This window comes from Neodiprion lecontei, chromosome 2, assembly GCF_021901455.1.
Source record: "Neodiprion lecontei isolate iyNeoLeco1 chromosome 2, iyNeoLeco1.1, whole genome shotgun sequence".
In the NCBI taxonomy this organism is placed as follows: Eukaryota; Metazoa; Arthropoda; class Insecta; order Hymenoptera; family Diprionidae; genus Neodiprion; species Neodiprion lecontei.
Window position 1 is genome coordinate 39,963,072 of NC_060261.1, and position 23,477 is coordinate 39,986,548.

Genomic DNA, 23,477 nt, shown 5'->3' on the forward strand with positions numbered 1-23,477 from the left:
CGCAAGTAGTCAAGATATTGCAACTTATCACCAATTTATTCTTACTATTCCCGCGGAGATTTTATCGAGAAATCAAACCACTCCTTATTATTATTAAATCTTTTACACTGGGTTGAAAGATATGTATAACCTTATAACTAGATCATCGCGATCATTTATTCAATCTCTAATATCGATAGCGGACATTAGAATCAGATTGAGGCCTACGAAATTAATTAAAGTACTGAACAGATTACCTAATGTTAAGTATTTATACCATTTTAATTTGAAAAAATCCCCACAGTGGAGAACAATAGAAAAGTGTTGAGTTACGAAAGTTATGATTTTCCATTTCCCGGCCCATTGCAAGACCCTTAGGAATTTCCGAAAATTCTCAGTCTGATTCTCGCTCTGAACGAATGTGTATCTTAAACCTAAAATCAGTCGGTGACTTGCGTCGAGCAAGTCTGATATTCGATAAATTGTTGCCTATTAAAAGTTGAAAAAAAAACCCAGAATTTCACATCGAACAATTGGATTCTGTTTTCTAAAATCATGAGCAAAAGATTTAAATTTTATTTCAATTCGCAATTCTTCCTTGATTGTTCTAATTATATTCCTGATTAGCGATTCACAATTTCAAATAGGTCATATCTTCCCATCGTTGTGCAGGTTCAATTTCTCTTCTTAGTTGCCGACCTAGTCCTGTTTCTGTACAAGAGCCGACGATAGATAGCCGACAGTATCAGCTTGGCTGTGTAAGATAAGACGAATAGTGCAGCTAGTACGCTTCCGTAAACGTCAAGCAGAGCCAATTGCCACCACGTCAATTTGACTGCCGGAGACCTTAAAGCATCGCCTCCGTGCTTCAAGATGTACTCGATCCAATACACAGCTGTTTCTCCCGCTCTCATGGGTCGATCCAAGAACCGGTCAGACAACACCTTCATATTTTTCCTGCAAACGAGTAAGAAAGCTGAAATATTACTGACAGTCTGTGAAACTGGGATCAACTTATAACCCATTCGCCCTATTATCTGAAGGATCTAACGATTAACTAACGCCGTAAGAATCAATTATGACGATGCAAGAAACGACATTTTGGTTTCCAGACTGGTGATTTGTACGTCTCACGATTTGATTTACGACTAAGCTTGAAAAGCATGGAAAAAATATCCTAAACGTTGTTCTTTGCCAAGATGGCTTAACGATATACGGAGAATATCGATGGGGGAAAGTGACCGATCGGTGCCCTTCGTAGGTCTGGTCAAAAACGTCGCCTTCCGTCTTACTTGTAGCTCGGATCGTGAGTGACCGCGTTAACGCTGGCCACGATTTTATCCGCCGTTAAATCTCTGTGATCCAATAAGATCGCGGCACCTTTATCAGCGCAATTCTTTATGTTCACTGGCTGATCGCGGAACAGAGGAACACCGATTAACGGCACGCCATATGTCACGGCTTCCTGGACTCCCATCAAACCGCCGTGAGTCACGAAGGCTTTGATATTCATATGCCCTGGAAGTGTTATATGCCGTTAAAAGTTAAAAGACCTTCGGTGAAGATCGAGAAGATTAGAATTGATGAGAAAAATAAGAAATCCACCTAGTGAGTCTTCTTATTGACCATCAGTCGTACTCACTTAAAACTTGTACTTGCGGCACCCAATTCGATGTTAACACATTGGAGGGGAGACCAGGCGGTAAGGATTTCGCGTTCGCCACCTTCAACAGCACCCGAATAGGAGCGATTTTTTTAAACGCTGTATAGATTTCCAGAAGAGTTTTCTCTGGGAAAGATTCAATCGTGACCATGGAGCCGAAGGACACGTAGATGAAGCCTTTTTCACTTTCGTCTAGCCACTTCTTCAACTCCTGTAACAGATAACAGATCCCATGATTTCTAATACATTTATTATGGATCACGAGATTTTCCTGATCGTGTATTAGCCATGATCAAAAGGCTCGTTAATGTTTGGGAGTAGAATATTAGCCGGTATTTTATAACTCTTATCGTAAAATTTAGATAACGTTTGATATTTTGTCCGCGCTTTTAAATTTACAAGCTTAATCTTCATATTATAAAGTGTGATATTCCGGCATCTTATCGATAAGTGCCTTGCAGAGTAAGAGATTAGACATAGGACTAAAAATGTTACATAAATTCGTATCTGCATTAGACGACTTCGCTATCAATTCCTATCCATACCTAACTTGATAAAATATTGGAAAATAATTTTTTTAATTCGCAACTGTCACTAACTGATTTCGTAGAATCTTTAAATTACACATATCTTGACCGAAATACATTCAGGCGTATTGATTCAGAAACTTTGCAGAACGCGCAGTTTAAAAAGAAGTTTTGTTTTCATCAATTTTATTACCTTCGACAACTCAGTACTGTCGTTTTTTACATGAAGTCCTCCCACTTCGACGATTGCCGGGGTCATTGGCCTGATGCCATTCACGCTGTAATGGGAATTGACCAGTAGCAAGGCCAGCTCTCGTTCTAGTTGTCTGATGCCAGGCATGTCAGGGTGAAAGTACTTGCGTACGGTCTCATCTTGACCCTGTGTAAAGTACCTACTTTGGTAGATTTTCATCCACGTGACCAAGGTATTCTTGAGCCTCTGCCAGATATTCATATGAGATACGGAACCATCATCGATTTCGGGAACGTAGGCAGTGTTCAGGGGATTTCCAAGAGGTTCGTTGATATACGGAAGCAACGGGGATGAGGTCAGTCCTACGACTGGTACGTTGAGGTGTCTTCCGAAGGCAAGGTAACAGTTGGCATAAAACAACTGCAATCAACCGGTTTGCTCAAATCATAAATCAAACCATGGGAAAAAAACGATTCGATGTTATAGCAGGTTCAATTGTTAATACATAGACAGGAATCATTTTTGTTAATGGAAAGAAGTTTTTAAATCCAGTAGCAAAGACTGCAAGTAAAGCACGGTAGACTTGTCAATTCAGCAAGCCACTCAGTCGAAAGTGAAAATCTTAGCAATTGTAACAAATTTTTTCTTGCTGTCTCTATGTCAACACTAAATCTTGCTACAACAGCAAACGAATTTTTTCCGTGCGTAATTCTTTGCAAGGAAAATCATGATGCTAACCTCGACTATGATCAAATCGTAGGGGGGATCATCGGGAGGATTATTGATAAGTTTTTGCAGATGAGGTAGCTTCAGATAATCACAAACGTGGTTGCCCGTGTGATCGATGAAGGTTTCTTCTGAGGAGCCGGCAATCTTTAGTACGAAATCGTAGGTCATGTTGTTCACTATCCCTGGAACCCACTCCGCTATACTCAGATCCGTATAATTGGGGTACGGTTTCTTCTGAGGAAAAGTGCTCAGCACGTCAACGCGATGCCCTCGATCTGCAAGGCCCTTCATCACGGCCTCGAACATGGCAAAATGGCTTTTGCCATTCAACGGAAACATGCCAAGAATTCGCGCGCCATTGGATCCCGGCACTGCGGTGATGACGTGCAAGAACAACACCAGTGTACAATACCTTGACCACATTTTAAAACGCTGCAGCTCTTAATAGCACGAAACGCTAACTGTGCGTATCCGCTGAATAACATTCGATCCACGATACTTGTTATTTCAACATTGCTTTGATGCCTTTTGTTTCAATGATGCAGCGTGAGTGAAAAAGAAACTTCTCCCGCTACTGTTCGCTTATGACGTAATACAGCCTGATATAGCTCTACTATTTTAGAGTGCATTTAAGCATACCGGGAAATGGTAACGTCTACACTATTGAATAATTCGGCTCTTCTAATATTTCGTTCTCATAACGTGGGTCAGTGACGAAATTTATTCACCTGAAAGAAATTTTTTTCATTGATACTGAAAATTGGATAAAAAGAAACAGCAATGAAATAGAAAAAAAAAAAAAGAACATTGAACTCTGTTTTTACATGCCCGTCAAGTATTTCACTGTGGAATGATTTGACAATATCGCTAGACGAAGCAGTAATATCCGAATCACTGATCCATACTTCAGAGACTGATGTTTGCTGCTTGGTTATATATTTTGACTTCACAACAGATACGGGCGATCAGTTCTGGCGCCCAATTTCCTACCCAACTAAAAGTCCACATGTATTTGACATTTATGATGTTTTTGCAATGTATAATATTCACTTTCGCACAATCAATTTAAGATCCCTCTTTCATATTTGTTGTTTTCAATTCCAATGCCAATATCAAACATACAAAAATGTTAATTCCAGTGGTTGTGCTAAGTACTGTTTTCACTATGTCTCAAGTATATGAGTCATTCGATGTGACAAAAGTTCGGCTGACATGAAAACCACTACGACTATACGTAATACTGTTGTGCAATGCTTTGGAAGTGATAACGATAGGTTTTTAAGAGGTCGACAGAGTAGATGCATACCTTCACGTACAAATAATTTTTACATAGGTAACATTATGGACAGTATAATTCATTGGGATATCTTTCCAAATGAAGAAGGCAAAAAATAGTGGAATCATGAACTTCGTAAAAGGTTTCAACGATTTATTTAAAATTTTGCCGTTCTGACGAAATCTTGAATAATCGAATAATTGCGCTGTGTTTGATAATAAATTAGCTTGTTAGTTAGAGGGGGGGGAAAACATACGTTACCTCGAGAGATAACTTTTGTTCAACGCGATATTTATATGTAACCAAATTGATACGTTCTCTTCGACGGAGGTCTTTATCGGATTACCAAAGTTCGAAAAAAATGCATCCATGAATTATTTTTACTTGTTCGTTTTCCTACAAGAATGTATCTCAGTACATTTCAACGTACCGCTATCATTATTATACTTTTTAATTGCGATTCCGGGACCGAGAAAGAAGATCTTCAACTGGATGAAAAATATAATAAATTGTTATCTACCACGACGAGCCGTGGACGAAAATTTCGAGGATCAAATAAGGTATTGTCAGACGATTTGAAATAAAAAATAAAAAAATTCAACCGGGCATTTACCATGAAAACTTGTTTATTTAAATGTTCGAACGATTGTAGAAAAGCAATTAAAATTTCTTGTCCCATTTTTTGACGGTATAATTCTGAGTGATATGTGACAAAGTCTGGCGACTTGATGTGGAATTATACCCCATACATATACAGAATATATCTACGTTTGCGTATAAATACTATCAATGGTATTGGATACCGTCGTTAATTTTTCGGACTCACCAAAACTTTTCGAAATTTTTCGCGTAGTAGTACTTATTCGTCGACATGAATTTATCCTGTAGGTATACCGGAAGTGTTCGGTGAAGGTTCCAGACGCGAAAGATGTTTCGCCGGCATATAGGCAACTGAAGTTACATCTGACACGTATCATCTAACAAACACACGATGGTGGCCAACTGTGGTACATCGTTTAAACAATAAGCGTGTATCCAGCTTGCATTTTTCCACGATAGATTGAAACAAATTTTTTTTGAATATTGATTTTGCATGTTTGTGTCTTCACAGGATTATCTCACGCTAAATTATGTCGTAAATATTTATATTTCCAGTGCACTGTGAACATTTATTCAATGCCATTTCGAAATAGTACACCTGACGTGTTAAAAAAATATTTGAAAATACGTACCATCTGAATTATCTTGTAAAACATTGAATGCATGTGTTTTTCGCGTTTAACACGACACAATTTACGGTACTGTTAAACGAGGAATAAGAGTTGAACCGTTTTGCGACACAGACGAGTCCACAAACGACATAATAGACGAGAATAACAATGATGATCGACACGTTTCAGAAATGTGTATTTATAGACAGTTTGAAACATTTTTGCTTCGGTAAATTTCCGCATTTAACAAGTAGCTACGAATTACAATCAAAACGTTTAAAAATACGTATCAACACGACTTTTTCGACACATTAGTGCGCGTGCCTTATGCGTTTCCCTAACGTTGCGGATGTGCATCATCATTACGCGTCTGTCAGATACAATACGGGTGACTCACATGTTTATTTATAACCTTATTCGAGTAGTTGTTAACTATGAAATACTTGTCAAATCGTATATTCATCACACAAGGTGTGGTCGAATAATAAATAATAACTGAATCCTGAAGATGACTGACACGTTTAACGAATTTGTGTTACACGTCGTCGCTGAGTGCTTAATGGCGGGCCCTAGTCGATTTCAACATTGTCGTAGATATCTCCAAGGATTCAAGTCCACGTATCTCGAACGCAAAAAAGAGTTTAACAGGCTCCGTTCTATACGCAATTCTGAAAAAAATATTCTAATAGATTTTCATTTGACGTATAAATAAAAAAAAAATGGCACGAATTTAATGAATTTAAAATTGTGATTTCGTAGAATTCATGCCATTTCTTTATTTCTGCGTCAAATGAGAATGTATTGGTGTATTTTTGTTGTAAGAATCTGTACATATTTATCGAATATAGAAGACGCGTAAGTATGGAAATCTTATACTCCTCAAATTTTTCATTACTTCTCTACTAATTCGAACAGTTTACTGTAGCATTTCGTTTTTTCATGTGGAGATTTTCGCCCTCGGTACTCGGGACTGTACTGAGAAAATGATTAGAAAATAATATCATATTGAGATAATTACACATACGTATATGCATGCGTGACCTACGTAGTAATCACGTGACGCCGAAGGCGAAGCCGACGCCAGTCGCCGCTCGTGCTAACATTGGTAAAAACAAGGTACTAAAGTCGAGCAATAACAATTGCATCGAATCTCACGGATAAATAATCAAAGATGTTATTTTTCAGAGAAGGCACCACATTCTTAAGCACGTTCAGAGCCATACAAGATATTCGAGTGAAATTTATCTCTAAATAACATCGAATTTGAATTTTTTCCAACATCGGCAGCTGCCTTATAAGAAATATCATTTTTCGTAAACAAACATATTTAGGTAGAAATTAATGTAGGAAGTCGTTATAAATAAACGATTTTTGTAAATGTAGAAACTGTGCTGACCATCTACCTTCAATTTTCTCCATTTATGAAATGGTCATTTAATTAAAAATGAACTCTGAATTATCGTACGCAACCCGGACACTGGTAAAAACAAATAACCGCCTTTAATCTATAAACATTTATCGTGCGAACAATTCGTACGTGTTTCTTCGTGATCATCCACGATTTCCAAACGTTTGTTCCACCATTTTGCGTTGGTTATGTATACAGATACAACTGTTGAATAGTTACCTGTTAAGGATCACTCATGCACTTCGTCACCGAGCTGTAATGGTTAAGAATAAGCGAATACCTACCCGGGGTTACTCGGATTAACTATTCCCGAAGGTTCACACTTCCCTGCTGCCCAGAGCACGTCCGTATACGGGAGTTATTTCCGGGCGACTGAGGATTGGTATAAAATAGAATAAGAAAACTCCTTCTATAACCCGCTGTGTGGTCTTGTGTCTATATATATATATATATGCATGTATGTATGTACATGTATAGATGTATTGTATGCCTGGATCTATGACTGATTGTAACCTAAGCAGTAAATTCGGTTGCCTATCTGCCGGCGCAAGATCGTTCGCGTCATCAGGACTCTGTAGTCAGCCACCAGACAACCGGCCACGTGCGTCTTTTTGGAGTAAAAGTAGTAGACCATACTAGACTCCCATTCAATTTGGTCTGGTTTTAATGAGGTTCGCGCAAAAATTTACAGCCGGATGAATCGAAAGATTCAGATGATTTTCACAAATCAGTTAGTTTTCTTCGCTAATGGTGACATTTTACCCGTTCCAAAAGCACGCCTTACAATACAGAAGAAAATAACCTTAAAAGCATATAGAACGAGCAAAAGCGCAGCTAGTACGCTTCCGTAAACGTCAAGCAGGGCAACTTGCCACCACGTCAACTTAATCGCCGGTGATCGTAAGGAATCTGCCCCATGTTTCAAGATATACTCAATCCAAAAAACAGCCGTGTCGTGCGGTGACTTTGGTCGGTCCAGAAATTGCTTCGATGCTGCATCCATATTCTTCCTACAAAGTTGTGGAGAAATAAGTGAATGTGTGACTCGCTAAGAAATAAAAACGTCAAATGAACATGAGTATCTGATTAAAACTTCGTGACTACGAAGAAATTCTCTTGATTTTGTCAGAAAACAGAAGCTGGCTGCAGAAATAATAAAGTCCTTGAACTCACTTATACTTAGGGTCCTGGCTAACAGTCTTTATGGCTGCAACAATCTCATCTGCCTTCAAATCCATGTAATTCAAACGTACGGCGATTCCTCTCTCCACGCAAATATTTATGTTACTCATTTGATCGCCGAATAGAGGAATGCCGATCAATGGTACAGCGTAGGCCACTGCTTCTTGCAGTCCCATCAAACCACCGTGTGTTATGAAACCTCTTATATTTTCATGCTCTGAAACCGAAATTTATTTGTCACGAATATTGGATGCATTTGTTATTCAGAAGCAACAACTTCGATCAAATCATGTATGTCAATAAGTGTAATAATTTTTTAGTACAATTTCTACCCCTATTTTACGGCACTTACTCAAAACTTGGACTTGCGGAACCCACGGAAGATGCAGTACATTATCGGGGCATCCCGGTGGTAATTTATCAGGGTCCGCCACTTTTAGCAGAACACGAAGTGGTGCGACCTTGGCAAATGCTGCGTACATTTCGACCACGTCCGCACTTGGAAACGATTCGAACTGAATCATTGATCCGAACGAAAAGTAGATGAAGCCATCGCTACTGTCGTCCAACCATTTCATCAGATGCTATTATCAAATTATAAATTTTCTCATTTCCTACTGAACTAGACCATAGGCCGGCGGATTTTATCCAAATTTCCGTAACAATGATCCGTCAGGAGATTCTATCTAAACGAATCTGATTATTTTGTACATTTCAATGGTACTTACCACAGGCATTGTTGAATGTTCATCATGGATATGCAGACCTGGGACCTCTACAACAGCCGGGGTCAACGGTCTGATACCGTGAAAAATGGGGTGGGTGTTGACCAGAAGTAGGGACATGTCCCTTTCAAGCTCTTCAACGTCAGGCATGTCTGGCCCGAAGTACTTCTTGACCATGTCGTTCTGTGCTTTCATGTAATATCTAGATTGTAAATTCATGTACACGGTGGTTAACGTGTTTGTGAGTCGCTGCCTGAAGTTCATGTGCGAAGCCGGGCGGTCCGAGATCTCGGATACGATGGCTGTGTTCAAGGGGTTGCCAAGTGGTGCGTTGGCCTGAGGCATTATCGTCGCAGAGGACAAACCGATCACCGGAACTTTCAAATGCCTTCCAAAGGCAAAGTAGCAGCTCGCGAAGAATAACTGCGAGTGAAAAAATTGATGGGAATTGGATTGACACGTTTAATTTTGTAATGATTCGTTTCCATTAAGTGTATAGTCCAAATTATGAAGTAATATAACTCACCTCTGTAATGACTAAATCGTACGGTGGATCAGTAGGAGGATTCTTTATTAAATTCTGCATTTCGGGTTTTCCAAGTGATTCACAAACGTCGTTTCCAGCCAATTTAATCACAACTTCCATAGGTGCACTGCTAATACTTTGCAATAATTCATATGTCATACTGTTGTGTACTACTATACCTGTACCTCTTAAACTGATTATGTCAGTGTAATTTGGAGGTGCATTCTCTAGCGGAAAATGGCTAACAACGTCAACCCGGTGTCCGGCATTGGCAAGACTCTTTAGCACCTCTTTAAACATTGCAAAATGACTCTTTCCTTGCAAAGGGAACATTCCCAATATTCTGGCTCCCTTGGCATGTCGTCCAAAGCAGATTATGCAGGATAATGAAACCAGCAACAGGTGCGTCAACTTCATTTTGACTTGCATTTACTATCACTTGTTTATTGTCGGAAAGCGGGTTAACATCACCCACTACACGCAAACACGTCTCGTGAGGTACTCGCTGGACTTGGCTGTCGAATTCGTACGATTAGTCACGTAGTGCGACGATCTTATCTTTTCACGGAAGCCTATCCATTTCTATTTCCTTCGATAGTATAAATTATACAAGTCATGAGTTCTATCGTTGTAACTTTGCTATCTCAAGAGTTCTCCACGGTGGAGAACTTACCATTCAGCTCAAGATACTCACATATCAGGTATTTTACACTTAGTCTCGTAATTACTTTCATGCTTCACGCCCCGTGATTTCTGGCGATTAGAATTTTGCGAGCATAATTTCAGATCGCGTTAACGATCACTCTCGGCCGCACATCTGATACTTCAATAGTAAACGCACGTGGTGCAGCTTTCAAATTCAGACAGACTGTTACCACCGAATTTTCGCCGTTAAAAAATATTCATTGTGTTCTTTGATGTAAGTGTTTCGCCACTTCAGAGAGTGCGTTAGACATCACGTTCGGAAGTTTCATTCACAGTGAGGTTTGCTTGCATTCACTTCCTATTATTATATACATTTCTAGGACACTAGAAACTGACAATAACGTACAATATTACCGTCGAATCAAAACGACACCGGCCTAGCGCACCTTCTTTAATTTTTAGTTGACTTGTGACACGGTCATTTCAGCATCTACGTTTTTATACGTACGGCGATAAGCTGATTAGATGATATTGTGTACAGATACGTGGTTTCGGGCGATTACATATCTCTGTATCTATACATTTTCCGACGAACAAACATACGTCAGAAAATAAATGAGGACAAATAATAATGAGTTCTAAAATAGGTAATAATTAACGATAAACCAAGAGGTTCTCTTGTAGTTCTATACGTAGAGAAACAGTGATATACATTTCATTCCGGAATATCAGTATATCACGTATGCTAATCACTTGCGATGCTAAATTAGAGTATCAAATGCATATAGTCATTATTTTACTTATAACCGGTTCGTACAGAAATGTGTATCTCAGTTTCCTGCATCTGTTTCATTTCACCGCCATTTGCTTAATATCACGTTGTTATGTAATATAATATTATTATGTATAAGGTACAGGGAAACTGCTGAATCTGATAACGGGTAAAGTCTCCTGCAGCTGTATAACAATCGCTGCTGTCTCTGTCGACTTATTATCTGTGTGATTGAATAGTATTTAATGAAGCGGGTGTAGTGATATTGAATTTCACAACGTACACCATTATCATTAGTTAAGGAACACATAAGCTGCCTATTCGACATAATCTGCAACGAGTGAAGTTCGTACACCAATGTCACAACCATTGTGACAAAAGTTCCGGATGATATTTTAGCTTCAATTCGTTTTCTTCGATAGAGGTAATGATGCACTTGTTCGAAAAACGTGACCAAGAATCGTTGAAAAAATAAACTTTACGATGTAGAGAATGAGCAGGAGTGAAGCAAGTACGGTGCCGTATACGTCCAGTAACTCTACTTGCCACCACGTTAACTTAGTGGCTGGCGATCGCAAAGAATCTGCCCCATGTTTCAGGATATACTCGATCCAAAAAACCGCTACATCGTGAGGAGACCTCGGTCGGTCCAGGAATTGCTTCGATACTGCAACCATGTTCTTTCTAGACAAGCAGAGAGAAAAAACTCGATATGTGAATCGCTAAGAAAAAAGAATTGAAAGGAATCGAAGTATTTGGTTAGAATCTTGTAACAGAAGAGAAATAGCAGATATTAGACACTAAATAAATGTTTGAGTTCCCTGAATTGAAATGGTTTTAGCGAAAAACGGAAACTAACAAAAGTAGAAAGGAATTTGAACTCACTTATACTTAGGGTCTTGGGTAATAGTCTTTATGGCTGCAACAATCTTATCTGCCTTCAAATCCGTGTAATTCAAACGTACGGCGATTCCTCTCTCCACGCAAATATTTATGTTACCCATTTGATCGCCGAATAGAGGAATGCCGATCAATGGTACAGCGTAAGCCACTGCTTCTTGAAGTCCCATCAATCCGCCGTGCGTTATAAAGCCTCGAATATTTTTGTGCTCTGAGAACAAAAATTTTTATTAATAGGTATATGTATATGAATTTATTGTTCAGAAAAGGAACCGCTGACCAAATTATACTTTAGCATGAGCGCTACAAATCTTTGGTATTGTTATCTCAATTTTTCTACTCACTCAAAACTTGTACTTGTGGAACCCAATGCAAAGGCAACACGTTGTTGGGCCATCCACGTGGTAGTTTTTTCGGATCCGACACTTTCAACAGAATACGAAGTGGTGCAACCTTGGCAAATGCTGCGTATATCTCAGCCAGATCCGCACTCGGAAATGATTCAAACATCACCAGCGAGCCAAACGAGAAGTAGATGAAACCGTCGCTGCTGTCGCTCAACCATTTCCTTAAATACTGTATTTGATTGAACGATTTCATTGAGACTCTGAGTCGATAAATTTTTGAAAATATTCCTAATATTGATAACTTGTGCAATTCTGTATCATTCTCTGAGGCAAATGAAGCAATAACAGAGTAAGCTCTAGGTATACAATATTGAACTAATTCAATTCAGTGTTAAACCGAGCACCAATTTCTATCGATCCAACCTACAGGGAGGCATATCTTATCAGGTTCAAGAAAGCTTACCGCAGGTATTGTTGAGTTATCATCATGGATGTGCAGACCTGAGACCTCTACAACAGCCGGGGTCAACGGTCTGATACCGTGAAAAATGGGGTGAGTGTTGACCAGAAGTAGGGACATGTCCCTTTCAAGCTCTTCAACGTCAGGCATGTCTGGCCCGAAGTACTTCTTGACCATGTCGTTCTGTGCTTTCATGTAATATCTAGATTGTAAATTCATGTACACGGTGGTTAACGTGTTTGTGAGTCGTTGCCTGAAGTTCATGTGCGAAGCCGGGCGGTCCGAGATCTCGGATACGATGGCTGTGTTCAAGGGATTGCCAAGTGGTGCGTTGGCTTGAGGCACTATCGTTGAAGAAGATAGACCAATTACCGGAACTTTCAGATGCCTTCCGAAGGCAAAGTAGCAGCTAGCATAGAACAACTGCAAGTGAACAATTTCCAGGAAATCAGATTCACGTGTTCAAGCTTGTGATTATTTGATTCAATCAAGGATAGTTGAAGTCATCAACAAACATGGCTTACCTCTGTAATGACTAAATCGTACGGTGGATCAGTTGGCGGATTTTTTATCAAATTTTGCACCTCGGAATGTCCAAGTGCTTCGCAAATATCGTTTCCCGTCAATTGAACTAGACCTTGCAATTCCGCACCAGCGAAGGTTTTCACCAATTCATATGACATGTTATTGACCACTGTAATACCTATGCTTGCTAAACTGATCATATCGTTGTAATTTGGAGGTGCATTCCTCTGCGGAAAGTGACTAACCATATCAACCTGGTGCCCCGCCTTGGCAAGGCTTTTCATCACTTCTTTGAACATTGCGAAATGACTCTTTCCTGGCAAGGGAAACACTCCCAATATTCTAGCTCCCTCGACATTTCGTGCGAGGCAGATTGCGCAGAACAAAATCAGCAGCAGATGTGTCGGCTTCATTCTTTCTTTGGGCTCAACTATACCGTTATCCGTTGATTGTTGAAATCGAACTGAAGTCTTCGACAAGTACACATGAATACAACTCACATGATATTAGGTTACTATCAAACCCTATCACGGTCCCACCGTGTGCACAACTCGAAAGTAGTCGTAACAACGCTCAGCATTTTACTAAGCCAAATACGTAATCCGTTTGGTTCCTATCAACCATTTCAAAATACGCATATCACGATCCATATCACCATCGCGATAAATCGTTGTCACTGCTTCGGAGTGGGGGGAGGGCTTATCGCAGCGTACCATCAGGTACTCATACAGCTTCATCGATCTGCATACTGTATAACGAATCGATAATCCTAATGGAAGTTTTCAGATTTCCCCAGCACGAGACTTTTGGAAAACAGGATTACGGTAACATGATTTCTGACATCGTAGTCATATTTGCTCCCCTCGAACAAATCCATTAGCTCAGATCCTGAAAAGCTGACCGACTATCTGAGAATCTGGTCAAACATAATCCAATGTAAATTCACGCGAAAATGTTAAACGCTATCAAGATTTTTTGGCAGTATAGTCAGACTCGTGAAGCATTCAATCATGATAGCAGTATTAATAAGCTTCGTTAAGTATTACGCTTGATTCGGAGTGTATCAGTGAGTTGTAGTCCCTGATTACACCTGAGTTTATATGCTGTGAGTAGATATAAAGTCAGTATTCGAAGGTTAGTCGCCGGTTGCTTCGTCTTGATGATTAAAGCGATGAATAGCACCAGATTGAGATGCTTCCAGTCAAAAGCACCCGCTCTTGTTGTAACTCATGGGGTGTATAGTCTTGTCTAGAAAACGTAATGAGATTTTACTGTCAATTAAGCACCTGGGCGAATTGATCCTGTGTAAATAAACCATTCTACAAGACATTAATCACAGCTGTTACCGCATTCAAGCTGATATCTATATATATGGAAGATTACTGAACTGATACTACAGAAACGTAGAACTGAAATTCAAAATCAATGTTAACAGTAAAAGACAAAAAATACTGAGTATAATTTAAAAGTTTTGTATTACGAGTGGAGTAATTGGGATTAAAAATTTTTATCGAAGATATACACGGACGGATTTTTTTTCTTCTTTACGTAAATGATACAGCTTACCCTGATAACAATCAAAATTATAGCACAAATACAGCTAGCGAATCTCAAGTGAGCAATATTACTTTACAGATACGCTACGGAGCCGATACAGGTTGCGATTCAGATTGCTGTACATAGGTATGTAGCTGTGTACATGTACCAATTCGGAGTGTAATCTGTTTGGTGAAATATTGTGCAAGTGCTAGGTGACCTCAAAAAAAGGAAGGAAAAAAACTTGATCTAGACTGACATAAATCTATTGCCGAGGTAGATGACGCATTGGAACCAGACGATCGAGATCTGTTCGAACGCTATCGTGACCAAATAGGAGGCGAGTGATATCACAGTTCGCCATTTTGAATGACTATGGCTCGCAGTCGATCCGTTTACTCTATCTTGTTAATGGATTCCGTAACATACACATACGCTGGCTTCAGGTCGATCGATATAGAATTGTTGGAAAAAATACAAGTGCCATCAACACGTTTGTAGCCGCGTGGCACTTCGACATTATACGTTAACCGATCTTACAATTAACTGTATATCGAGTATCTACCTCACTTCGTTTTTTTAGAACGGGGCACGCTTCTCTTCTCGGTTCTTAGAACAATTGCTGAAAGTTTACTAATTACGACTATTAACAAATGTACAGCGAGGCTGGCAGCCAAGAGCAAAGCTCCGTAGACGTCGAATAGTTCAGTCTGCCACCAAGTTAATTCCATAGCAGGAGATTTAAGATTTGTCCCACCGTATCTGACCACATACTCGACCCAGAAAGTGGCTGTTTCCATCGCGGTCATTGGGCGGTCTCGGAATTCTTCAGATAATCTCTTTGCTGTTTTCCTGAAATGTTATGGTGAATCTCATTACTGTTATATGAGTAAGGTGAGAGTCAGTAGCCCACGAATTTTAAACACCATTAGGCCTCAAACGGTATTCTGATGACCTTAAGTGCGTTCATTCACGGCAGTGTGGATAAAGACATCACTCACAAATATGTTGGGTCATTCAGCACAGTACTAAAGGCAGCGTCCAAGTTTTCCTCTGTGAGATTTTTATGATCCAGACTCACTGCGATTTTTTTCTCTGCGTAAAACTCGATGTTCTGCATTTGATCTCCAAACAGAGGTACGCCGATCATTGGAACCCCGCAATAGATTGCTTCTTGAGTTCCCATAAGACCGCCGTGAGTTACGAACACCTTTATGTTTTTGTGCCCTAGAAGTATCAATAATTGGTCGATTAATCATTAAAATCTGAGGTTTAGTTGCGGGGTGTGATGATAATTCGTATTGGCAGGAATTTAAAAAAATGCCGTTTACAACTTCCTCCTACAATCGATGTCTACAACGCTTGAACACTTACGAAGTACAGCAAATTGCGAAATCCACGGACGAGTCATAACGTTGCTTGGTAGCCCAGGCGGCAATTCGTTTGGTTTTGATATTCTCATTAGGACGCGTACCGGTGCCAACTTTGCCAAGGATGCGTAAAGCGCGTTCAACGATTTTGTAGGATATGACTCTATTTTCACCATGGATCCAAAAGAGATATAGACGAAACCATCTTTGCTGTCGTCCAGCCACTGTTGTACATCCTGTGAAAAAGAAAAGAGGAAGTCAAGTTCTTTATTATGATTTTCCGAGGAGATGAATTCATAATTGTTTAAACAAAGTGAATGTAGTAACGCAGGATGGGGTGCAAAAATGCGAAAGACCAAAAAGTCGGTGCAACGAAATTCCGAAAGTCAAACTACCGACGGTTAAAATCGTAGAAAGACCATAAAAATAAAAACTGAGAACGCAAAAATACCGACATTTCTTTCATTGAGAATGGCCAAGATTACAAAGGGCAAAATATTGAATTGCAAAAATACCGAACAGGCGAGAAGTCGACTTTTCAAATGTCAGACTCGAGCCTTTGTCGAAAACCTACGAATCCGAAGTTATGAATAACGACTGACCAAAGACTCAAATGGTTGAATAAAAACAGAATGACCAAAATACCGACACGTTGGATGACGTCAGAAATCCATATATTCTCTGCGACACTATGACAAGCGTATCGCGGCCTTTCGGCTTTCCGGCCCTTCTGCATTTTGCGGATCATACTGATCATACGCTCCTTCTGAACTTTTATTGTCGACTACTAATTTTTTCGGTTTTTCGCCTGTTCGAAGGATTAGCCGCTCTCAATATTTATTTCGGAACTTTCGTTTTTCTGTATCTCCAGATTCTATGCTTTGGTCATTCGGAATGCCGACTGTTATGAAATAGTATACTTCACAGTTAGCGTACTAAGGTAGTCATTATGTGGCCAGGGCAATGTTTTCCACCACGACCAGCACGAATCGTAGTGATACATGCACGGGCCGAAGGCCTTCGTAATGACTACCTTAGTACGCTAACTGTGAAATATACTATTTCGGATTAGAGAGCGTTCGGTTAAGTGAACTTTCGGAAAAGCAGTTATTCTACCGGGTGATTTATCGAAAATCTCTACTTCGGTACGCTGCTCTTTTTTTGTTTCAAGATTCGTATCTCGAAATCTTCAGGTTTTCAACCAGTCGACTTTTTGGTCTTTCGGGATTTTGACCCTCCGCCCGTAACGCAAACCAGAACTTACATTGGGCAACGGGTCTGGGGTATCTGCAATGTGAAGTCCTCCGACTTCAACTACGGCCATAGTAATCGGCCTGACTCCATTAAGGCTGTAGTGCGAATTGACTAGAAGTAAGGACACATTCCTCATAGCTTCGTCCAGGCTGGGCGCGTGGTTCCCAATGTACTTTTTTATCTGTTCATTTTGTTTATCGCTGTAATACCAGTATTCAAATTTCACCTTCAGCAACGTCAGAGCGTTCTGAAATCGTTGCCAAAAATTCATTCGAACGTCTAAACCTGAAAACGTATGAGGAATGTAGGCTGGATTATCAGGATTTGCCACGACGTCGTTCACCCACGGCCACACGGCGCTCGTAACGACACCGACAACGGGAACTTTGAAATGTTGGCCCAGAGCCGCATAACAGTTGGCACCGAATAGCTGGAAAGAATAATGGTTTGTAAATGGGATGTATTATTAACGTGACGAGTAAGCCCAGTGCATGGCGAAAAAAAATCAATTTTGATCTTGGTTCACTGCATAAGTTTCGATCGTAATGCATAAATGATGTTATTAACAAACAGCGCAATATTCACATGTTTATTATGGTCATTGTTCCGTTGGAATATTCATGCAGTGATAGAACGCAACATTCAGCGTAATCCGACGAGATAATTAGGATGCGAGTAATCCAAGCGATATTTTCAAGCAACACTGCCGCACAGATACAACTGTTTGCAATTTCGATAAGTTACATAAGTTACAAGATCGTAAGGCAAGGACGGAACAGTTGACCAATCGTGTGAAGAGTTAAGAGATTTAGCTTGAAATTTGTCAGCTCATAAATCACCGCGCAATTTTGCGGCGACACAGACAATTCGTAGGTTGCGGTTCTACGATTACAATTTTCACCTACCTCTACGATAACTAAATCGTAAGGAGAATCCTCCTGATTTTTGATGATCTTCTGGAACTCCGGAAGTGCCATTAGGTCACACAGGTCATTACCGTATGTAGTGGCAATGACGGGAATAATGGCCTTGTCTAACAGGTTCGATAAAGCAAAATCGTAGGTCAGATTGTTGTGTAGACCAATAACGGACCCTTCCAAATTTATGATCTGGTTGTAGTTGGGGAAAGGTGTCTTCATTGGAAACGGACTAACAACGTCCACCACATGGCCTCGTTTTGCCAATCCTTTCATCAGCTGCTCACACATCAAAAAGTGACTCTTCGTCCGGAGCGGAAATATGCCCAAAATTCGGTACGCTTCGTCGTGTGATATGGTTAACATAACAACGAATAAAATTATGCGACCAAACAGCCTCATTTTATGTCCTCGTATTTTCTTCTGCCGGTATAAAATAGCCTTTACAGGTTGTTAATTGCACAATTGCCACTACTTGTTCATTCAAGCAAACCGTAAATGATTGTAACTTTAGCGGGCAAAATCACTACAGTTGGAGATCACACTGTTCCTAACGAAATGCACACATCGGGCGTCGTTTGGATAATGAATAGCACTAATTTTCGGAACCCGTCATTTCACTGACCCGTGATATAATAAACTTCAGTTTCGGACTATTCACTGCTTGTTTACCCCTACTGGCTTGATTTCACTCCCCACCCGAAAGTTTCTCAGCCTTATCACTATTAGGTACGCAGAAAGCGCTGTTTGTACATGTATTTGTCTGAGATTTTTCTTGTGGCTAGTTTTTCATTAATTGAGTTCCAATTGTTTCTTGTCAAACTGACTAGGATTCGCGTAGAAGGTATATTGATTACGAAAGGTAAATTTTTCATTTGCTTTGCAATACTGGCGATTTGTGAAGAGTGCAAATTCTATTGTTATTTACATTAGATTTATAATATTTTAAGTAGGTACGAGCTCAACTATGTAAATTAGATTAAATATGATTGTCCTCTATTGCTTTGAATTTCGACATTTAATAACAGCATTAAAATAAACTCTTGACATTACGACCAACTTGTTATCACCCGATGACATCAGAGTGCAGTCTCACGGTCACACACGATACTCAATTCTTGTACCCTTTAAAAATTTTATTTCATATTACCGTACGAGATCTTTGATATAATTTGTTTGTAATCGCATACACCAGTTAATTAAATACGAGTATTATCAAATTATACAGAGACACGCAGTGGCGAACAATAGAGTTCTGTAAGAAATATGAAATACTGTAATTTGTCAGTAGGTGAAACGCAAAGCAGATGGCCACGTGTGATACGATCTCACAGTCAAACGAAGTGGCGCGTAGCGTCTTCTTTCAGCGAAACCGTATCATCATCTGATCCAAAATCAAAAATTCTCGGAAATTGATAAGTGTCGTTGTTGATAAATTTGATGTAGAAGCTTGATGTGCGAAATGTATGTTAAAGCTAAACGTGTGACGTTTACTGGTTACATATTACACGGGTTACTCAACCTGACTACGTTTGCGAATTATTTTACTTTCTTAGAGTGCTTGACACTGCTTATATCACTCCCAGTAACTATCGCTATTAGGGTAGTAATTATAACTTTAACCAAGTACGCGCTGAGAGCAACGGATAGAAACAGAGCCCCATATATATCCAGCAGTGATGTTTGCCCCCAAGTTAACTCCATCGCTGGTGACTTGAGATTTGTTCCACCGTGTCTAATAACATACTCAATCCAGAAAGTAGCCGTGTCCAACGCCCTCATTGGGCGATCTCGAAATTCAACAGAGAATTTCCTTGCCGCTTGTCTAAGGTTTTGAGAAAAAAATTAGAATTGATCTTTGACCATACCATTATCATATAGGCGGTTACATGTATGTGGACAGATTACTTACAAGTACGAAGGATCGCCTAGCACGGTTCTGAAAGCTGTGTCCAATTTTTCCTCTGTTAGTTGATCATGATCCAGAGCCACTGCTATCTTCTTCCTCACATAAAGCTTGATGTTCTGCATTTGATCTCCGAAAAGTGGAATCCCTATCATTGGAACCCCGCAATGAATCGCTTCCTGAGTTCCCATAAGACCTCCGTGAGTCACGAATACCCGCACGTGTTTGTGATCTACGGGTAGCAGAAATCAAAAGGTAATAATTAAGTCTAGCTCAACGATCCGATGAGTAGCCTTGGGTGAAAATGAATGTTACACTTGACAACGACGGTCCCGATTGAATTCCCGTACTGAACGTACTGAAAATCGATACTTACTGAGGACTGGTACTTGAGGTACCCAAGATAGAGTTAGAACGTTGCTCGGTAGACCAGGTGGTAATTCTTGCGGTTTTGCTATTTTTATCAATACGCGAACTGGTGCCAACTTCTTCAACGAATTGTACAAGGCAGCGAGGGTTTCCTTTGGAAACGACTCTATTTTTATCATGGATCCAAAAGACATGTACACGAAACCGTCTTTGCTATCGTCCAACCACTTTTGCAGATCCTGTAAAAGAAAAAATTCAATTATCACGGAAAACGTCGATGCAGCCCATCAACAGCTCGCAGTACGTGAAATGATGCACATAACTCACCTTGGGCAGTGCGTCTACTTCTTGCGGAATGTGAAGTCCTCCGACTTCGACAACAGCCGTTGTGTATGGTCTGACTCCGTGCAAACTATAGTGAGAGTTGGCAAGGATCAATGACACGTTTCGTTCGGCTTCTCTGAGACTTATCGAATTAGGGCCGAGATACTTCTTTATTTTATCGTCCTGATAAGCGCTGTAGCTGTTGAAATCCCATTTTGCTTTCCACAAGCTCAGAGCATTTTTTACTCTTTGGAAAAAGTTCATCGGAGCAAAATTGTCCGAAAGAACGTTTGGTATGTAGGCTGGATTGTCGGGATTTGCAACCATGTCGTTTGTCCACGGCATTAATACGCAAGTGGCGACACCCACGACGGGGACATTGAAATGTTGACCAAGGGCTAAGTAGCAGGAGGAACCGAATATCTGAAAAGTCATTCTGAGATTACGTTCAGGATGAAAAATTTTTCTCCAAGTTCTAGTCATTTGATTTCTCGCAACCCGTGAACACGGCCGAGTTGCAAAATAGTGGATTTTATTTGGCGACAAATCCAAATACGAGACCATTGACATTTTGGAACAACACCCTGTCATCTAATAAGGGGACGTGCAATATCCAAAAAACGTATGAAGCTAGTTTTACAGATTGTAATAGACTCACCTCCGTGATTACAAGATCATAAGGAGGATCTTTGGGAGGATTTTTTATAATCTCTCTAAAACGTGGATGATCCATGAGATCGCAGAGTTCACCGCCAAACTGAGTTGCGAGCAGAGGAACCACTGCGGAGTTAGTCAGAACCGATTTTACAAAATCATAGGTCATATTGTTCAGCACTGCAGGCATGGTTCCGGACAGATCAACGACGTCGGTGTAGTTCGGCAAGGGTTTCTTCAGCGGGAAATGACTGACGACGTCCACTTGGTGACCACGTTTTGCTAGTCCTTTCATCAATTGATCGAACATAACAAAGTGGCTCTTTCCATTCAGCGGAAAAACGCCTAAAATTCGGTACGCTTCGCCGGGTGATATAGCCGCAATGATTACCAGTAGAACGTTGAAGCCAAACATCCTCATGGCGAATTCTTGTATTCTCTCCTGAGCTTGCGCAAAGTATAGCCGTCAAGGCCTTCCAATACTTGAACAGAAATCTTAAAAATCACTGGATAACTATTATTTAATTATTAACAAGGTCTTGCAGTTTAATGTACATCTAACAAATGTGAGTCTGGTTATTTGCCACCAACATATTCGCAAGGAAATAGTTCATACAATGAGACACGCTAATTTCGAATTCTCTTAGAAGATAAGAAGATCGGCTAGTTCAGTTCGCGAACACTCCGGCACTAAGAACAGAACACTAACCGCACTTGTTGTATGTTAGTAATAACACATACTCTATTTTTTTAGAGCAATCATTTATTAAGTTGATTACATTTAAGAACGGCAGTATAATAATGAGCGCTGCCTCTGACTACCTCCTGTATCTCACACGCACACCAATTAGGCATATATAAAAGTTCCTAGTCCTCAACACTAGCAAACTTACGTGAATATTTAATTATTATGTGTGTCTTGATTCGTCGTGCAAAGGGATTATTTTTTCATTTATCAAGATTACTTTCCTCCGGTATAATTTAGACACATAAAAGAGCTTCGAAGCTCGTAGTAGAATGACGACTAGCAATTATTGAACTAGACAACGAACTAACGCACACGCGTTATAAATTCATTGCAATTCCTGCATTGCATTGTGGATTGATTGTTCAACCTACGTATGACATGGAATGAAATACTTCTACACTCACATCGTGCATTCATGTACCACGAGGAGAGCCTCCAGCGACAGCAGAAAACATCGAGGCAGATAAAACTTGACCTTATGCCACGTAATTGTTACGGCTATCGGAAACTGGTAGCTTCGTGCAATTATTGAAATGTTTTGTCTGAATGCTGGTTAATTTAGCAATTCACTGCCTTCGTTATTAGCTTAGAGTCTTGGCGAAACTCGATTACTTAAATGTTACATAACATTTTAGATTTCGTACGAGTAAATGTTGAGCGGAATGTTTTGACCGCAAGTTGTAATTTCACTGGAAAAATAACATCTTAGGAGAGTGACGTGCAACAAATATATTGCGCAATCGAATAATGAACAACGTCGTGCTGCGTGACTATCCCTAAAGATTTTCTCGACAAGCTTGTTTTGTCGTTCGTCACCCAGCAACAGGTCTAGGACATAATCAGCCATTTTTACTACAAAACTCCAGCCTATAATTTGATGAGACGAGTCGAAGTGGATAATTAACTTCCACAAATATACTCTTGCACTGGAACACTTGTTTATAAAATTTATAAACTAACTTGAAAGTTATTTTCTTACCTCGATCTTGGATCTGAAAATTTTTGGATCAACATTTGTCGATAAGTTATCCAAGTCAAACTTTTTCTTCAACTTGTTAAAGGGGATCTCGAACCTTAATTTCACGTCACATATTTCAAATATTTATGCTGTGGGTAATTTTTGCGAAAAATTCAACTATCAGCAAATTAAAAATGGAACAATTATTTTAGAGGCTTTTCAATTTTGTATTTAACGAACAAAATGAGACATCAGCAAACCCATACAATTTTTTTGCTTGAAACAAAATTCACAATACGTACAAATTATTTCAGATTTTTAAACTGATTATTAGCATGTTTAATGTATGTTTTACGAAAAACAAACAATCGTA

General features: G+C 39.8%; 5 protein-coding genes across 15 annotated transcripts in view; 1 reads left to right on the forward strand and 4 right to left on the reverse strand.

The window, feature by feature from the left end:
• LOC107220245 (calcitonin gene-related peptide type 1 receptor) overlaps positions 1–23,477 on the forward strand; it is a 182,970-nt gene that overhangs the window by 75,504 nt on the left and 83,989 nt on the right. The window lies entirely within an intron of this gene.
• On the reverse strand, positions 18–7,374 carry LOC107227235 (UDP-glucosyltransferase 2). Its single transcript, XM_046730961.1, has 6 exons — positions 7,271–7,374; positions 3,101–3,819; positions 2,363–2,782; positions 1,622–1,853; positions 1,272–1,497; positions 18–936 (listed from the first exon to the last, which is right to left on the reverse strand). Exons 2-6 carry the CDS (start codon positions 3,512–3,514, stop codon positions 654–656), a joined length of 1,575 nt encoding a protein of 524 aa, XP_046586917.1. The 5' UTR covers positions 3,515–3,819; positions 7,271–7,374; the 3' UTR covers positions 18–653.
• On the reverse strand, positions 7,633–13,649 carry LOC107227234 (UDP-glucosyltransferase 2). 4 transcript variants are annotated; one of them, XM_046730951.1, is made up of 5 exons: positions 13,068–13,649; positions 12,547–12,966; positions 12,081–12,312; positions 11,722–11,947; positions 7,633–7,996 (listed from the first exon to the last, which is right to left on the reverse strand). In XM_046730951.1, exons 1-5 carry the CDS (start codon positions 13,479–13,481, stop codon positions 7,714–7,716), a joined length of 1,575 nt encoding a protein of 524 aa, XP_046586907.1. In that variant the 5' UTR covers positions 13,482–13,649; the 3' UTR covers positions 7,633–7,713. The 4 variants fall into 4 exon arrangements, with proteins under 4 accessions (XP_046586907.1, XP_046586906.1, XP_046586905.1 ...); XM_046730950.1 differs by lacking the exons at positions 11,722–11,947; positions 12,081–12,312; positions 12,547–12,966 and adding exons at positions 8,160–8,385; positions 8,521–8,752; positions 8,897–9,316 and having other exon boundaries at positions 13,068–13,645; XM_046730949.1 differs by lacking the exons at positions 11,722–11,947; positions 12,081–12,312; positions 12,547–12,966; positions 13,068–13,649 and adding exons at positions 8,160–8,385; positions 8,521–8,752; positions 8,897–9,316; positions 9,420–11,229.
• Positions 14,520–18,857, reverse strand: LOC124292819 (UDP-glucosyltransferase 2-like). The gene is made up of 5 exons (XM_046730960.1): positions 18,134–18,857; positions 17,239–17,658; positions 15,979–16,210; positions 15,606–15,831; positions 14,520–15,456 (listed from the first exon to the last, which is right to left on the reverse strand). Exons 1-5 carry the CDS (start codon positions 18,545–18,547, stop codon positions 15,171–15,173), a joined length of 1,578 nt encoding a protein of 525 aa, XP_046586916.1. The 5' UTR covers positions 18,548–18,857; the 3' UTR covers positions 14,520–15,170.
• On the reverse strand, positions 19,011–22,183 carry LOC107227233 (UDP-glycosyltransferase UGT5). Its single transcript, XM_015668326.2, has 5 exons — positions 21,403–22,183; positions 20,748–21,167; positions 20,428–20,659; positions 20,058–20,283; positions 19,011–19,970 (listed from the first exon to the last, which is right to left on the reverse strand). Exons 1-5 carry the CDS (start codon positions 21,817–21,819, stop codon positions 19,685–19,687), a joined length of 1,581 nt encoding a protein of 526 aa, XP_015523812.2. The 5' UTR covers positions 21,820–22,183; the 3' UTR covers positions 19,011–19,684.

Bases quoted from the DNA above. Each gene is read 5' to 3' on its own strand.
- LOC107227234 (XM_046730949.1), bottom strand. From the start codon at position 9,848: ATGCAAGTCAAAATGAAGTTGACGCACCTGTTGCTGGTTTCATTATCC. The intron at 9,317-9,419 runs GTGAGTTATATT...TTTCACTCGCAG, and splicing joins ACGATTTAGTCATTACAGAG to TTATTCTTCGCGAGCTGCTA. The intron at 7,997-8,159 runs GTGAGTTCAAGG...ACAACTTTGTAG, and splicing joins AGCCAGGACCCTAAGTATAA to GAAGAATATGGATGCAGCAT.
- LOC124292819 (XM_046730960.1), bottom strand. From the start codon at position 18,547: ATGAGGCTGTTTGGTCGCATAATTTTATTCGTTGTTATGTTAACCATA. The intron at 15,832-15,978 runs GTAAGTGTTCAA...TGATACTTCTAG, and splicing joins TTCGCAATTTGCTGTACTTC to GGCACAAAAACATAAAGGTG. The intron at 15,457-15,605 runs GTGAGTGATGTC...ATAACATTTCAG, and splicing joins CTGAATGACCCAACATATTT to GAAAACAGCAAAGAGATTAT.
- LOC107227233 (XM_015668326.2), bottom strand. From the start codon at position 21,819: ATGAGGATGTTTGGCTTCAACGTTCTACTGGTAATCATTGCGGCTATA. The intron at 20,284-20,427 runs GTAAGTATCGAT...TGCTACCCGTAG, and splicing joins ACCTCAAGTACCAGTCCTCA to ATCACAAACACGTGCGGGTA. The intron at 19,971-20,057 runs GTAAGTAATCTG...TCAAAACCTTAG, and splicing joins CTAGGCGATCCTTCGTACTT to ACAAGCGGCAAGGAAATTCT.
- LOC107227235 (XM_046730961.1), bottom strand. From the start codon at position 3,514: ATGTGGTCAAGGTATTGTACACTGGTGTTGTTCTTGCACGTCATCACC. The intron at 1,854-2,362 runs GTAATAAAATTG...TATCTGTTACAG, and splicing joins ACAGTACTGAGTTGTCGAAG to GAGTTGAAGAAGTGGCTAGA. The intron at 1,498-1,621 runs GTGAGTACGACT...TAACACTTCCAG, and splicing joins GCCGCAAGTACAAGTTTTAA to GGCATATGAATATCAAAGCC.